The 16488-nt window shown below is 42.5% G+C and overlaps 1 protein-coding gene across 1 annotated transcript in view; it reads left to right on the top strand.

Annotated features, from left to right (window-relative positions):
• MRPS31 (mitochondrial ribosomal protein S31) overlaps positions 1 to 16150 on the top strand; it is a 63169-nt gene extending 47019 nt beyond the window's left edge. Inside the window, exons 6-7 of the mRNA XM_044286088.1 lie at positions 1528 to 1671; positions 15781 to 16150. Coding sequence (XP_044142023.1) covers positions 1528 to 1671; positions 15781 to 16013 — 377 coding nt within the window. The 3' untranslated portion in view covers positions 16014 to 16150. The remainder of the gene's footprint in view (positions 1 to 1527; positions 1672 to 15780) is intronic.
• The last annotated feature ends 338 nt before the right edge of the window (positions 16151 to 16488 follow it).

Below are 16488 nucleotides of genomic sequence, written 5' to 3'. Positions count from 1 at the left end.
ATTGTTCTTTTTTCTTAGTTTGAATGTTATTGTAGTCCCTGCCTTTCTTCTTGCAGGACTTAGCCCCTTCCAGCACCTGGGCATAACTGTACATCCAAGGTATGGGAGGGATGTATTGAGCGGGATCACAAGCTGAGCCCGCTCCATTTGCAGCAGGCACTAGCTGGGTAATACAGTTCGCACCTGACTGCAATGACCAGGATTGGCGATAACTCCAATCACGGTCATTTACCCCCCCCAGTTGCCATGGTTCAATAGCCGCGTCATCTGTGCAGTTCGACAGGGAGGGGGCTCCTTTTGTCCCCCGATTAGAGCCCCCACAGCGAAATCACGGGGCTCTGATTGGTTGATATGACATCCGGGTCTTTCTGAAGGCGCCAACACCTGTCATAGAAGCTGCCTGTTAAGCCATTGTCTGCAGCAGGGCTTGACAGGCAGCCAGTAAATTCCCATAAACTGCAATAGTATACTATATAGTCGGACCCCCACCAATGAGATATTGTTGACCTATCCTCATGATATTAATATCTGGACAACCCCTTTTAAAGTCTCCTAAAAACTAAAAAAACTATTTAAGAATAAAAAACTAATATAAAAAATTCTGATCGTCTTCCTGGGATGTATATAAGGTTACTACACCCCTGGCTCATGTCTGGTTTGTTCTGAATAATTGCCTGCTCGCCGGACGAGGTGAGACCTGCATTTATTGCTGTACAGTGAGGATCAGTCACTTATCGAGAATCATTGTTTCTAGGCAGCAGATCCCTGGTCACACAGAGCAATCTGTTGCCCAGAAACAATGGTTTTGGTGTCAGGATCCGCAATGCATTCACCCAATGACAGAGCGTCACTTTTACACAGGGCAGTTATCAGGATCTAGCGTTACTAGGAACAGTCCTGATAATTGCCCTGATCATCGGCCTATGCACGGAGCTGCATGTTAGTGGGGATCGTTCATATTATGTCTTAGGCTGGGTTCAGACCTGAGCGTTTTACAGCGCGTTCCTACACGCTGTAAAACGCTCAACAGGCAAGAACCAATGATTCCCTATGGGAATGGTTCTCACCTGAGCGTTTTACAGCGCGTACGACCGCGCTGTAAAACGCCCGACGCCCCAAGAAGTACAGGAGCTTCTTTGGGGCGTCTTGTCGTGCGTTCCCGTACATAGACTTCAGCGGGAACGCGCGACAATGGGCGTTCGCTTGTCTCTGTATGCGCAATTGCAAACGCCCGTACAATCGCGCATACAGAGCGTACGTTCAAGTACGCTCAGGTCTGAACCCAGCGTTAACTGCCAGCTCTTTGGCCGTCCATACTAAATGTTTGTCTTGGTAATCCCCTGGCCCCATACTGCTGAATGGATAAAGATCTGCGCATATTGTTTCTCAGACTCTACCGGAAAGAAATCCTCCTTGAGTAGATTTGTGCTCACGTTGTATGAATGTTTAACTTCCAAATATTTCTTTGTGCTAAAATTTTGTGATTTCTTGAATAGACATCTAAAAATCTATATTTCTTACTATCAGAGATGCCGCCAACGCTCTGGGATCTAGAGCTGGCTAAGCAGATTGCGTCCGTCAGTGAACACCCGCCAAGGAATGGGTTCGAAGAAATGATACAGTGGACGAAAGAAGGAAAACTCTGGACCTTTCCAATTAATAATGAAACCGGTAAGTTAGATCAGTCCGTAAATTGCTGTCATGTTTCCAGGCTAACCCTTCCCCCCCCCACCCCGTACATTTTTACAGTCATTGTGAATGGTTCATTCTGTATTTTAAAATTAAATGAATAATCTCAATCTCTCTATCTATCTATCTATCTATCTATAATATATATTTATGAAAAAGGCAGCGCTCCAAGAAAATAAAATATAAAAAAAACACCTTATTCACCTCAGTGGCAATGGCGACATTCTGGCAGGTTATATCTGCAGAGGAACAGCCTGCCAGAATTCACCATATCCAGCCTAGCTGGATATGAAAGTTCCTCGCCAGAGCCCGTTGACTATAATGGGATCCGGCTGGGTTTTGGCTGGAATTAAATGGTTCAGTAGGATCAGTCAAGGAATGACCGTATCTGGCTAGGTCGGATCCGGGGACTTCTGGCAGGCTGTTCCCCTGCTGGATTCCTTAATTGCATGTATGAAAGTAGCCTTAGTGGCCAGTGCGAAAGTAATTTTAGGATTTTTTATTTTTTTATGTAGATAGTGACATGGAAAATTTTAAAATAACATCCCTAAAGATTCGTAACATAAAAATTTAACCTCTTGGGGACACATGATCAGCAGGCACCCTGGGACAATGCGCAAGGGGGTCCCATGATCTGCAGCGGGGATCGGCGGTGCCATCGGGTCCCCATGCTGCTGTAATGGGGACCCGATGGCATGGAAGGCAGCGCGATGCCTTCATTAGGCATCGGCGCTGCCTTCCGGTGACGAGCCTGTGAGATCTAGCCCCCTGGATCTCACAGGCAGGAAGCTGTATGAGTAATACACACTGTATTACTCATACAGCCAATGCATTACAATACAGTAGTATTGGAATGCATTGTAAAGGGGAACAGACCCCCAAAAGTTGAAGTCCCAAAGTGGGTCAAAAAAGAAAGTGAAAAAAAAAGTTGGGTATCGCCGCATCCGTATCGACCGACTCTCTAAACATATCACATGATCTAACCCCTCAGATGAACACAGTAAAAAATAAAAACTGCTAAATTAAAAAAAAATTGTCACCTTACATCACTAAAAGTACAACAGCAAGCGATCAAAAAGGCATATGCCCACCAAAATAGTACCAATCTAACCGTCACCTCATTCTGCAAAAAATGAGCCCCTGCTTAAGACAATCGCCCAAAAAATTTAAAAAAACTATGGCTCAGAATATGGAGACACTAAAACATAATTTTTTTTTTGTTTTAAAAAAAGCTGTTATTGTGTAAAACTTAAGTAAATAAAAAAAAGTATACATATTAGGTATTGCTGCGTCCGTAATAACCTGCTCTAGAACAATATCACATGACCTAACCCCTCGGGTGAATACCGTAAAAAAAAAAAAGTGTAAAAAAACCCTGTGTTTTGTCACCTTACATCACAAAAAGAGTAATAGCAAGTGATCAAAAAGTCATATGCACCCAACATAGTGCCAATCAAACCGTCATCTCATCCCGCAAAAATCATACCCTACCCAAGATAATCGCCCAAAAACTGAAAAAACTATGGCTCTCAGACTATGGAGACACTAAAACATGATTTTTTTTGTTTCAAAAATGAAATCATTGTGTAAAAGTTACATACATAAAAAAAATGTATACATATTAGGTATCATCGCATCCGTGACAACCTGCTCTATAAAATTACCACATGATCTAACCTGTCAGATGAATGTTGTAAATAACAAAAAATAAAAACGGTGCCAAAACAGCTATTTCTTGTTACCTTGCCTCACAAAAAGTGTAATATAGAGCAACCAAAAATCATATGTACCCTAAAATAGTACCAACAAAACTGCCGACCTATCCCGTAGTTTCTAAAATGGGGTCATCTTTTTTGAGTTTCTACTCTAGGGGTGCATCAGGGGGGCTTCAAATGGGACATTGTGTCAAAAAACCAATCCAGCAAAATCTGCCTTCCAAAAACCGTATGGCATTCCTTTCCTTCTGTGCCCTGCCGTGTGCCCGTACAGCAGTTTACGACCACATATGGGGTGTTTCTGTAAACTACAGAATCAGGGCCATAAATATTGAGTTTTGTTTGGCTGTTAACCCTTGCTTTGTAACTGGAAAAATAAAATTATTAAAATGGAAAATTCTTTCTGATACATTCCCTTTAGGCTACATGCACACGACCGTATGTGTTTTGCGGTCCGCAAAAAAATTTGACATCCGTATGCCATCCTTTTTATTTTTTTGCGGATCCATTATATAATGCCTAAAATGGACAAGAATAGGACATGTTCTATTTTTTTTTTTTTCGGGGCTATGGAACGGACATACTGATGCGGACCCATTTTTTGCAGACCCATTGAAATGAATGGGTCCGCATCCTATCTGCTAAAAAAAACTGAACGGACACGGAAACAAACAACGTTCGTGTGCATGTAGCCTTACAAATAGGAAAAAGTTGTAAAAATATAATGAAAGGTTTACAATTTAACTAAAAATAGTGATGCAAAAAAAATAAAAATACTCAAAAAAATAAACACTTTTGGGGTCATTTATCAAACTGATGTAAAGTAGAACTGGGTTAGTTGCCTATAGCAACCAATCAGATTCCACCTTTCATTTTTGACAGCTCCTTTGGAAAATGAAAGGTGGAAATTGATTGGTTGCTATGGGCAACTACGCCAGTTTGATAAATGACCCCATTTGTGCTTTTCATTAAAGGAGTTATCCAAGACTATAAAAATGTCCCCCCATATGTCGGGCCCCTCACAATGAATATACTTACCTGGCTCCCCGCTCCCTGCACTGATGAAAACATCTTGGGTAACCCCTTTAAGGGTTTTTTCTAAGATCTTTCTATCTCTGGATAGGTCATCAGTATCTGATGGGTGGGGGGCCGTGGTGTTTGTCCACCATACAGCTCACTGTCTATGGCAGTCTGTATTCTGCATGACACAGAAGATACAGGCTGTATATGTAATTCCTCCTGAAATGTGTACCGTATTTATGCCACATTCATAAATAGCATTGAACGCGCTCACATGTAAAATCGAAGGTTGAAGGCTAGTTTTGAAATTTCAGTGTATATTAATGGAATGGACTTGATGGTGAATCTCAGACCTTTTTCAAAGAGGTATTAGAAATCAGCCTTCTTTCTTGCTCACAATTGATGGTGAGTCATAGTCTGCGAGGCGGGCTGTCCCTGAATTCCCAGGCTGCGATCATAGAAGATTGTCCTATGCGCCATTATGCCGCTGTGTAGACTGTTAGCAAAGAAAAGATCAGTAAGGCTACAAAATTATAAAGGACATAACAGTCATCAGGAATGCGTGTGGCTGTTTATTACATCCATTCTTTTGGAGCAGCAGGGATCATTCAGGGCTTAAAGCTGGTTCGTGGTGGTCCACATCCAATTACCAACATGTCAGAAGGCTCATTTGCCGGCTGCACCAATTGGTTCTTGAGGGCCTGAAGAAAGGCAGATCCTGGGGAGCATCTTGGTAGGAGACAGCACGGCAAACAAGAGAGGGTAATATGACGTGAAAGTTCCTGGCAAGTGACAACAATACAATAAATTAAAGGACCAAGAATTATTTGTGGAAGGAAAAGCTTTGGAAGCCAATAAATGCTCGTTTGCTTTCTATGAGAACGGTGAAAGGAAAATGTGTCCACTACTGGAGTCGTTCTGTGCGTCTGTGTATGATTACAACCGTACCAGCCATTTACACGTGTAAACCTGAGACATTTTATATATATTTTTTTACATGGGGAGATATACTGCCCGCTAACAAGGTTCAATCAACGATACAGCGTGGTGATCAGCGATCATTAGGGGCCTTTTACATGCGCCAGTTCTCATTAGTATGGGAAAGAGCGAATGTAAATACAGTCGTTAGCCCCCATACAGTTTTCACTTGTCGACAGCCAGGGTGGATTTGATTTAAATCACTAGTCAGTAAGGCTTGATTTAAATCGTAGTTTTCTACATAAAGACTAATTCTTGCTGGTTTTACTTATAATATGCAAGTAGATGAAGATTTTTAGAATAACAACGTCTCATATTACCGGTAGTTTGATTAGGTTGATTCTGCATTCATAGGTTTGTAGAAGTTAGGATTAAGGTCTTTTTCTCAACTCTGTTCATGTTATAACATTTGCTGTGAAGAAGAGGCATGTGATCTCTGCTGAGTCAAATTCAGTTTTGAGAACTGCAAAAGTAAACCAAGCATCCGTGATAATATCTTGTAGGCAGAGAAACTGCCCAATAATCTTACAAAACCTCTGGAAGAGCATGACATTGTGGATGGATTAATGGAACTTATTTACCAAAAAATTTAACATATACAGCCTTATTCTACATAATTAAAAAATGAATCTTTATTTCATGATGGAATAACCGTTGGATGGTAAAATATTTTCCTCAAAAAGCATTTTATATAAAAAAAAAATCTGATTAAAAAAAAAAAAAAATCTGTTGTTTTGTTTGTTTTTTAAAAATCATAGATTTTTTTCCCACCCTGTCGACAGCACATCTTCCCCCCCCCCCCCCCCATCTACATGGACCATGTGCTACTGACAAGCAGTGATTTTTAATGCCACATAAAACGTGATTTCCAGCAAATGTGTTGACCATTAGTTTCCAGTCATCGGCTTGTGTAAGGCTACTTTCACACTGGCGTTTTGAATTCCGTTTGTGAGATCCGTTTCAGGGATCTCACAAATGGTTCAAAACGGATCAGTTTAGCCCCCAATGCATTCTGAATGGATAGGGATCCGTTCAGAATGCATTTGGCTCCGTTCCGCCTCCATTCCGCTCTGGATGCGGACACCAAAACGCTGCTTGCGATGCGGAGCCAAACGGATCCGTCCTGACTTACAATGTAAGTCAATGGGGACGGATCCGTTTTCACTGACACAATATGGTGCAGTTGAAAACGGATCCGTCCCCTTATTGACTTTCACTGTAAGTCTTTTTTAAAAGAATAATGCAAACGGATCCGTTCTGAACGGATACAAGCGTTTGCATTATAGGTACGGATCCGTCTGTGCAGACACCAGACGAATCCGCACCTAACGCAGGTGTGAAAGTAGCCTTAAAGGCTTTTTAAAGTGAGTTTAAAAAATAAAAAAGTTTGAATAATGGCTGTGCTTCTTTGAACAATGTGAAGGAATAATTATGCTTGGGCTTCTCTAAAGTCTTTCAGCCATATTATTCCCTGTTTCAGCTGCACAGTTAGATGCATTTATCTCACAAGCAGTGTGTTTCTCCCTTCTGCCCGTACTCTATGCATTGACTTCACTTCCCGCTATGTTTTCTTCTAGAAAGCTTAAAAATCTGATAAGGAGGGATAAATCACACTTGTAGAAAGGCTGGAGGCTCCTGTGATGCTAAGAAGCAATATAGAAGAAGTTTTTTTATCAGGCTTAGCTAGCTCTCACACTTCCTATCAACCGTCTTCTGAGTCTCTATTCACACGCCTCTGAGGGCTCAGTGCCTGTATTGTGTCCCGCAAACGGCGGGTCCGCAATATACGATCCACAACAAACGGCAAAAGATAGGATATGTCCTATCTTTTGTGGAGCGGAGGCACAGATTGGAAGCCCACGGAAGCGCTTCTATGGACCTTTGCACCACAAAAGATAGGACATGTCCTGTCTTTTATTTTATTTATTTTATGCACTTATCTAGTGCTGACATATTCCGCAGCGTTTTACAGACATTAGCATTAGGCCTCATGCACACGACCGTTGTGTTCCGTTCTGCAAAATGGGGTTCCGTGATTCGTTTCCGTTTTTGTTTCCGTGTGCCTTCCTTTATTTTTGGAGGATCACCAGACATGAAGGAAAGTTAAAAAAAAGTCTAAGTCAAGTTTGCCATGCAAACGATAGGAAAAAAACGGGCGCAGATGACAATCTTGTGTGCCTCTGCGTTTTTTCATAGACCTGTTGACTTGAATGGGTCCGCGAACTGTGAAAAAAATAGGACAGGTTATATTTTTGGGACGGACTGAAAACACGGATGCGGATGACAAACGGTGCATTAGCCGAGTTTTCAACGGACCCATTGAAAGTCAATAGATCCGCAGAAAATCACGAAAAACTGAACAACAGACACGGAATGAAACAACGGTCGTGTGCATGAGGCCTTAAGCTGTTCCCTATCAGTTTGTCTCTGGACTTTTGCTGTATTTTGCAGATCGTGGACCCATTTAAGTCAATGGGTCTGCACCGCAATACGGGATTCACACAGCTGGTGCCCGTGCATTGTGGACCGCAAATGGCAGTCCACAGCACGGGCACGGAGTCCTTGCATTTGTGTGAATGGACCCTTACCAGGGATGGATCTTGCCCGACAACAGACAGTGGACTGCAAGTTAGGTGGAAGTGAGACCCCTAGTGGCCATGACTTTACAGTTTTTTTTTTTTCTGTAGGCAGATTTCTTAAAGGGGTTGTCTGGGTTTCAGAGCTGAACCTGGACATATCTCCTTCATCCCCCACTTAGACCATCTGACAATTTCATGCTCTGATGTTCTCCTTTGCCCTGCACTGAATTGCACATGGCAAGTGCTTTTTCTGGAGATCTGGTGGCTCTCTATGGCTAAACCTAGGCGGAGGCTTCTGCCTAGCAGTGAGCCCTGTGACGTCACAGGCACTAATGGGCGGGCTTTAGCACCTCCCTAGCCTGTAAAACTGCTAAGGCAGCGCTAAATCCCACCCATTAGTGCCAGTGACGTCGCCTGGAACACTGCTAGGCGGAAGCTTCTGCCTAGCAGTGTAAAAATATAAACAAAAAAGCCCTTACCCTGCGCGATGCAGCGCAGGGCAAGGGAGAGCATTGATGCATGAAATGCTCTGATGCCTCATGTTAGAGGGGCTGAGTGGGGGAAGAAGGGGATATGTATCGGTTCAGCTCTGAACCCAGACAACCCCTTTAAATGAAGTCATTTAAAAATATGCTAGTTACACCATTCTCTAATAAATGAAATAGTATGAAAGTACAGTGACTAAGAATACAGTATGTTATTTTTGGAGGTGAGAGGGTGATGTAAGCAGTCCTAGTTCAATTTTTTTATTTTATTAACTTGGTATACTACACTAAAAACTTGTGACAGTATCTGAAGTCCAAGCAGAGGAAGGGATGAGGGGGATAATGCTGCCTGATCTTGTATAAGAGGAGAATGGGGATGAGCAGGGGGAGGCGTCTGATTGGTCAGTGGGCACTGCACAGATCTGACATCACACCAGGAAGTGCCCACCCGCTGAGCATTAGCAGAATGCTGAGCCGATCTTATACACATGTAACGTTTTCTAGAGAACAATGTGGATTTTTTTTGTGTAATGATAGGTAGAAAATGACTTACTAGTCATGTTACTGACTTCCACTGCCAAGTTCCTCCCTGATGTGTCCCTCTCACTGGCTTGTACAAACTCCTAAGCTACAGCAAGCGATTGACAGAGCCAGCTCCTGATCTGTTCATGTCCAAATGACTGTTCACGAGACAGCCCAGCTTAACCACCTCAGCCCCCCTAGCTTAAACCCCCATAATGACCAGACAACTTTTTACACTTCTGCACTACACTACTTTCACCGTTTATTGCTCGGTCATGCAACTTACCACCCAAATGAATTTTACCTCCTTTTCTTCTCACTAATAGAGCTTTCATTTGGTGGTATTTCATTGTTGCTGACATTTTTACTTTTTTGTTATTAATCGAAATTTACCAAAATTTTTGCAAAAAAATGACATTTTTCACTTTCAGTTGTAAATTTTTTTTTTTTAAAACGACATCTATATATAAATTTTTCTCTAAATTTATTGTTCTACATACAAAAATGTGAATTTCCGCTTTTTGAAGCAGTTCTGACTTTCTGAGCACCTGTCATGTCTCCTGAGGTTCTACAATGCCCAGACAGTATAAAACCCCCACAAATTACCCCATTTCGGAAAGTAGACACCCTAAGGTATTCGCTGATGGGCATAGTGAGTTCATGGAAGTTTTTATTTTTTGTCACAAGTTAGCGGGAAATGATTATTTATTTATTTTTTTTCTTACAAAGACTCATATTCCACTAACTTGTGACAAAAAATAAAAACTTCCATGAACTCACTATGCCCATCACGAAATACCTTGGGGTGTCTTCTTTCCAAAATGGGGTCACTTGTGGGGTAGTTATACTGCCCTGGCATTTTAGGGGCCCTAATGTGTGAGAAGTAGTTTGAAATCAAAATGTGTAAAAAAAAAAATGGCCTGTGAAATCCAAAAGGTGCTCTTTGGAATGTGGGCCCCTTTGCCCACCTAGGCTGCAAAAAAGTGTCACACATCTGGTATCGCCGTACTCAGGAGAAGTTGGGGAATGTGTTTTGGGGTGTCATTTTACATATACCCATGCTGGGTGAGAGAAATATCTCGGCAAAAGACAACTTTTCCCATTTTTTTTAAATACAAAGTTGGCATTTGACCGAGATATTTATCTCACCCAGCATGGGTATATGTAAAATGATATGATTTCATTTTTTGACACAAGTTAGTGGAATATGAGACTTTGTAAGAAAAAACAAAAAAAATCAATTTCCGCTAACTTGTGCCAAAAAAATGTCTAAATGGAGCCTTACAGGGGGGTGATCAATGACGGGGGGGGGGGGGGGGGGGGGGGGTGATCAGGGAGTCTATATGGGGTGATCACCACCCTGTCATTGATCACCCCCCTGTAAGGCTCCATTCAGACGTCCGTATGTGTTTTGTGGATCCGCGGTGTCGGTGTTTTGCGGATCCAAAAAACACATACGGACGTCTGAATGGGGCCTGACAGGGGGGTGATCAATGACAGGGGGGTGATCAGGGAGTCTATATGGGGTGATCACCCCCCTGTCATTGATCACCCCCCTGTAAGGTTCCATTCAGAGGTCCGTATGTGTTTTGCGGATCCGATCCGTGGATCCGTAAAACACATACGGACGTCTGAATGGAGGCTTACAGGGGGGTGATCATCCCATATAGACTCCCTGATCACCCCCCTGTAAGGCTCCATTCAGAGGTCCGTATGTGTTTTGCGGATCCACGGATCCATGGATCGGATCCGCAAAACGCATACGGACGTCTGAATGGAACCTTACAGGGGGGTGATCAGGGAGTGTATATGGGGTGATCACCCCCCTGTAAGGCTCCATTCAGACGTCCGTATGTGTTTTGCGGATCCGATCCGTGGATCCGTAAAACACATACGGACGTCTGAATGGAGCCTTACAGGGGGGTGATCAGGGAGTCTATATGGGGTGATCAGGGGTTAATAAGTGACAGGGGGGGTGTAGTGTAGTGTGGTGATTGGTGCTACTTATTACAGAGCTGCCTGTGTCCTCTGGTGGTCGATCCAAGCAAAAGGGACCACCAGAGGACACGGTAGCAGGTATATCAAAACAGCGTCTAATATACCTGTTAGGGGTTAAAAAAAAATCGCATCTACAGCCTGCCAGCGAATGATCGCTGCTAGCAGGCTGTAGATCCACTCTCTTACCTTCCGATCCTGTGAACGCGCGCGCCTGTGTGCGCGCGTTCACAGGAAGTCTCGCGAGATGACACATAGATGCGTCACTCTGCCTGAGACAGCCGCCTCCGGACCGTGATCCTGCGTTAGGCGGTCCGGAGGCGGTTAAAGGGAACCTGTCACCTAGATTTTGGGTATAGAGCTGAGAACATAGGTTGCTAGATGTCCGCTAGCACATCCGCAATATCCAGTCCCCATAGCTCTGTGTGCTTTTATTGTGTAAAAAAAAAAAAAACTATTTGATACATATGCAAATTAACCTGAGATGAGTCAGGGACAGGACTCATCTTGGGTTAATTTGCATATGTATCAAATCTTTTTTTTTTTTTTTTTACACAATAAAAGCACACAGAGCTATGGGGACTGGATATTGCGGATGTGCTAGCGGCCATCTAGCAACCCATGTCCTCAGCTCCATATACAAAATCCGGGTGACAGGTTCCCTTTAATTCCACTTATATTGGTATTGTATTCATTTTATTTTTATTTATTTTTTTATTACATGAAGTTCTTTAATGTCTTGACTTGCAATAGTATAAACTTAAAGCATCACTAACTTTTCGTAAAACTTTAGATGTGTCATAGAGACATATCAGAAGTTACGATTGGTGGGTGTCTGAGCGCCAAGACCCCTATCCATCCCTAGAATGAGGGGAGAGGAGGTGGCGTTACCTATTTAAGTATTCCACTTGCAAGGTGTAGAATTTGTTGGATTTTCAGAGTAGAATAGGGCCCTTTTCACACTGAATCCTGACCCATTCATTTCAATGGGTCTGTGTACATGAGAATCGCAGCATGTCCTATATTCTGCGTTTTTCACACAGCCCTGACCTGTGAAGTTAAAAACGCATCAAAATGGATTGTACCCGCGCGGAAAAAACTTAACGCAATTGCAGACAAAACTGAACGAACTTGCTTCCGAATTGGTGCGAGTTTCACTGAACGCACCCTGAGCCAATCCGTATTGTTCGTGTGAAAGAGGCCTAAAGGTGCCTTTGAGGATAATACATATCAAGTGATATGACCTTGTACAGTTCCCCAAGGCACCACTCGTAATTGGGATTCAGTGTACAAATGTAATTGAGCTACTTTATCAGTAATGGGATATAGAAGACTTGAGTTGTCAATAGTTGTTACTACACAGCTTGGTTATGATTTATAACCTACATTTAAAGGACATCTGTCAGCAGTTTTGTCCCTATGACACCGGCTGACCTGTTACATGTGCACTTGGCAGCTGAAGACATCTGTGTTGGTCCCATGTTCATATTTGTCCGCATTGCTGAGAAAAAGTTTGTTTTAATATATGCAAATGAGACTCTAGGAGCAACGGGGGCGTTACCGTTACACCTAGAGGCTCTGCTCTGTCTGCAACTGCTACATCCTCTGCACTTTGACAGGGCCAGGCTGTGTAAACGTCATCACACCTGCCCCAGTCAATCAAAGTGCAGAGGACACAGCAGTGGCAGAGAGAGCAGAGCCTCTAGGTTTAACGGCAAAACCTCAGTTGCTACTAGAGGCTCATTTGCATATATTAAAACACAATTTTTCTCAGCAATGCGGACACATATGAACATGGGACTAACACAGATGTCTTCAGCTGCCAAGCGCACATGTAACAGATCAGCCAGTGTCATAAGGACAAAACTGCTGACAGATGCCCTTTAGAGAAGTTATAAGAATGAATGGGTGGGAAGGTTTTGCTGCATTTTCTAGTTGATGTACAGGTTACCTTTTTATTAATTTATTATTTTATAGTTTTCAATCTGGTTGTCAGTTGTGTATTTTGCTTTTATGCCCTAGATCTTAAAGGGACATTGCCACAAAGTTTTTTGTTTTTTTTTGTTTTGCTTTTAATCACATATTAGGAACCGGTAAGTGACTATTCTGTGTAAATTTGTTTTACTTACTTTCTTTCTATAAACAGGATATGGATGGTTTTTCAGGATATAATTTTTGGAAGTTACGCCATGTATTCTACTTCCTGCCCCGGCTGTCTAACTCCCCCTTTTGATTGGACTTTTAAGGGCACATTTATTAAGACCGGTGTTTTAGATGCCGGTCTTAATAAGCCCCTGAGCTGGCGGTGGATCGCCTAAGTTATGAAGAGGTGCCTTTGCTGTCTTACATTTAGACCATTTTCTACGCCTAAACCAGTTGTAGAAAATGGTAAATGAGACGGGACTGCCGGCCTGCCCCCTTCTCAGACCACTTTTTTGGACCTGGCGTTAAGGTGAAAGAACTTGCATATTCTGCTGCACCATGGTGCAAAAGTGGCATATATCTGGTCACAAATGACCCCCTTAGTACTGCAAAGTCTCTCTTAACTCTGTCAGACCATCACTGCGACCAGAGAGAGGCCGTCTGTAGTGAATTAGGAGCATCACACATTACACTAATGAATGGCTCTCCTGTTAACATCTTTATCTAGGCCTATCAAGAGAACAATAGCACTGTCGTTCTGTGATCCCAGTTCTACACCTACCATAATCATTAAGGATTACCTTTCTAATACCTTCTCCACCACAGCAGCAGTAGACTGCCATGGATTACCTATCTAAATAGGAGGGCTTATTGTTTCTGTTGACTACTACAGAAGGACAATATTTTACAACCAATTTTCAGTGGCATAGTGCTGCTGAAATGACAAATAATGAAGTCAAAAATTCTCAAAAAATATAAAATTTACTTTCTATGAATATTGAGTTTAAGAAAATGACCCCTGATGGAAGTGGCCATTTAATCAGTACTGTTACTGACATCTATGTTAAGTGAAATGCATCATCAGCGGCAGGAACAAAGTAGGAGGGAGGCCCTTACAGGAATATAAAATCAAATGGGGTCATTTATCAAACTGGTGTAAAGTAGAACTGGCTTAGTTGCCCATAGCAACCAATCAGAGTCCACCTTTCATTTTCCAAAGGAGCTGCTGTCAAAAATGAAAGTTGGAATCTGATTGGTTGCTATGGGCAACTAAGCCAGTTCTACTTTACACCAGTTTGATAAATGACCCCAAAAGTCCTTTATTTGCTTGTATAGACGAGCAGGGACCTGTGCAGACTTTATTCCTGTTGTTCTGCACCACATTATTGCAGAGCACCATCGGATTGTATGAGTTTCCCCTCTCCGCACCCTCACAAGCAGGAATAAGTGCCGCGCTACTCTGACCCCCAAGACAGTGTCAGCCAAATTTTTGTTTGCAGCTCGTTTCTCAGCTTTTGGCCCCATGCAGACAAATGTATTTTCGGTTTGCATCCGATCTGCTTTTTTTGTGGATCGGATGTGGGCCCGTTCATTATAATGGGGCTGCAAAAGATGCGAACATTACACCGTGTGCTGTACCCGCCAGCCAAAAAATATAGAACATACTCTATTATTGTCCGTTTTGTGCCCTAGGGTAGGACATTTCTACAAAGTTGCATTTTGCCTGTGGAGTGCTGGCTGTTGCTAAAGAAAAAAAAAAGACGATATTCACACTGCCAGGATCCATGTTTTGCGGATCTGCGGCTTGCTTATTGCGAAACGCACACAGTTGTGTGCATGTGGCCAAACCGTGGAGATGGGTCAGCAAAATGTGGGAGCCATTCAAAAAACAGCACCATACCTGTCCATGGGTTGCTTCTGATATTATAGCTCTGCTCCTTTCAAGTGAATAGAACTGAGCTGCAATACACATACCACCTGTTGACAGATGTGGCACTGTTTTAGGACAGTGCTTTATTGACAGCCCTGATGTACTTTTGGAGGCTTAGGTAAGGCAGCTGCTACTAAGCAGACACACACGGCTGCATTGCCTATATGGACAATACAGGAAGAAAGTGTGAATATCCAGTATGGTCGCCTCCTGTATTTAAAGGGAACCTATCACCGGGATTTTGTGTATAGAGCTGAGGACATGGGTTGCTAGATGGCCGCTAGCACATCCACAATACCCAGTCCCCGTAGCTCTGTGTGCTTTTATTGTGTAAAAAAATATATATATATTTGATACATATGCAAATTAACCTGAGATGAGTCCTGTCCCTGACTCATCTCCCGTACAGGACTCATCTCTGGTCAATTTGCATATGTATCAAATTGATTATTTTTTTTACACAATAAAAGCACACAGAGCTATGGGGACTGGGTATTGCGGATGTGCTAGCGGCCATCTAGCAACCCATGTCCTCAGCTCTATACAGAAAATCCTGCTGACAGGTTCCCTTTAAAACTGCTACAACATTTCATAAAACTATGACAAACATTGTCTTCTACAGACTTTCATCTGGTTAATGAGCTAAAGTAAAATACAAGAGACATTTTTGTCAAAGGGTCTGTCCAGGATTCAAACAGGGGTCTTAGTTCAGGAATAGCACCACCTTTGACCATGTCCTGCATCTGGTATTACATCTCATTCCAGTGGACCCTTTTCTCTACTGCTGAACAACCCCTTTAATGACCGTGATGGCAGAGGACAGTGGTGCTTCTGTAAAGTTAAGGGGTATTTCCCAGCCGTAAGCACCCTCTCCTATTTTGAAATGTTCTCCATAGTTTGCTCTTAAGAAAACTTACAGTATGTTGGTATGATTTATATTCCAGGCCTTGATGAGGAGCAGAAGGTAGAGTTCCACGAGCACATATTCCTGGAAAAGTATTTGGAAGACTTTCCAAGGCATGGACCGATCAGACATTTTATGGAGCTGGTCATCTGTGGTCTTTCTAAAAACCCATATCTTACTGTCCAGCAGAAGAAAGATCACATAGATTGGTTCCACGATTACTTCCAGAAAAAAGAGGATCTTCTGAGAGAATGTGATGTCTATGTTAACTGAACAGGAGGCAGAACTGAAGGCGCTTCCAGTCTTTCAGCTCATAATTTTGCAGAACTATGCATACTTGGACCCTGAAAAACTTTCTATCTTCTTTCGAAATATTTGTTTAAGTAATAAAATTATAGAATATTATAGAATTTGATGTGTGTGTATCTTTTGGAAACAAGGATTGTTGGGTTTTACAACTTAGGTGGATGCCATCCTATTCTACATGTTGGTAAGTGGCTCATGCTTGTTATGATTTGGCCATATATTTTTTTCAATGTAGAATTTGCTTCCTTTGATCAACTCGCAGAAGTCATAAGAGAAACCTGCTCATTAGGTTACAATCTATCGAGAATGAAAGCTGGATACAGGGAGGCGGGAAAGGAGTAATCTGCTCCTTGCATGCAGTTGAGGTCATATTATTCTTGAAAACTATAGGGTGCATTTAGAGGGTAAGAGTGGAGGATTCCATAGAAGAGCAAAGACTTGA

This window comes from Bufo gargarizans, chromosome 3, assembly GCF_014858855.1.
Source record: "Bufo gargarizans isolate SCDJY-AF-19 chromosome 3, ASM1485885v1, whole genome shotgun sequence".
Taxonomy (NCBI): domain Eukaryota; kingdom Metazoa; phylum Chordata; class Amphibia; order Anura; family Bufonidae; genus Bufo; species Bufo gargarizans.
This window is presented reverse-complemented; position numbering and strand designations above follow the sequence as displayed.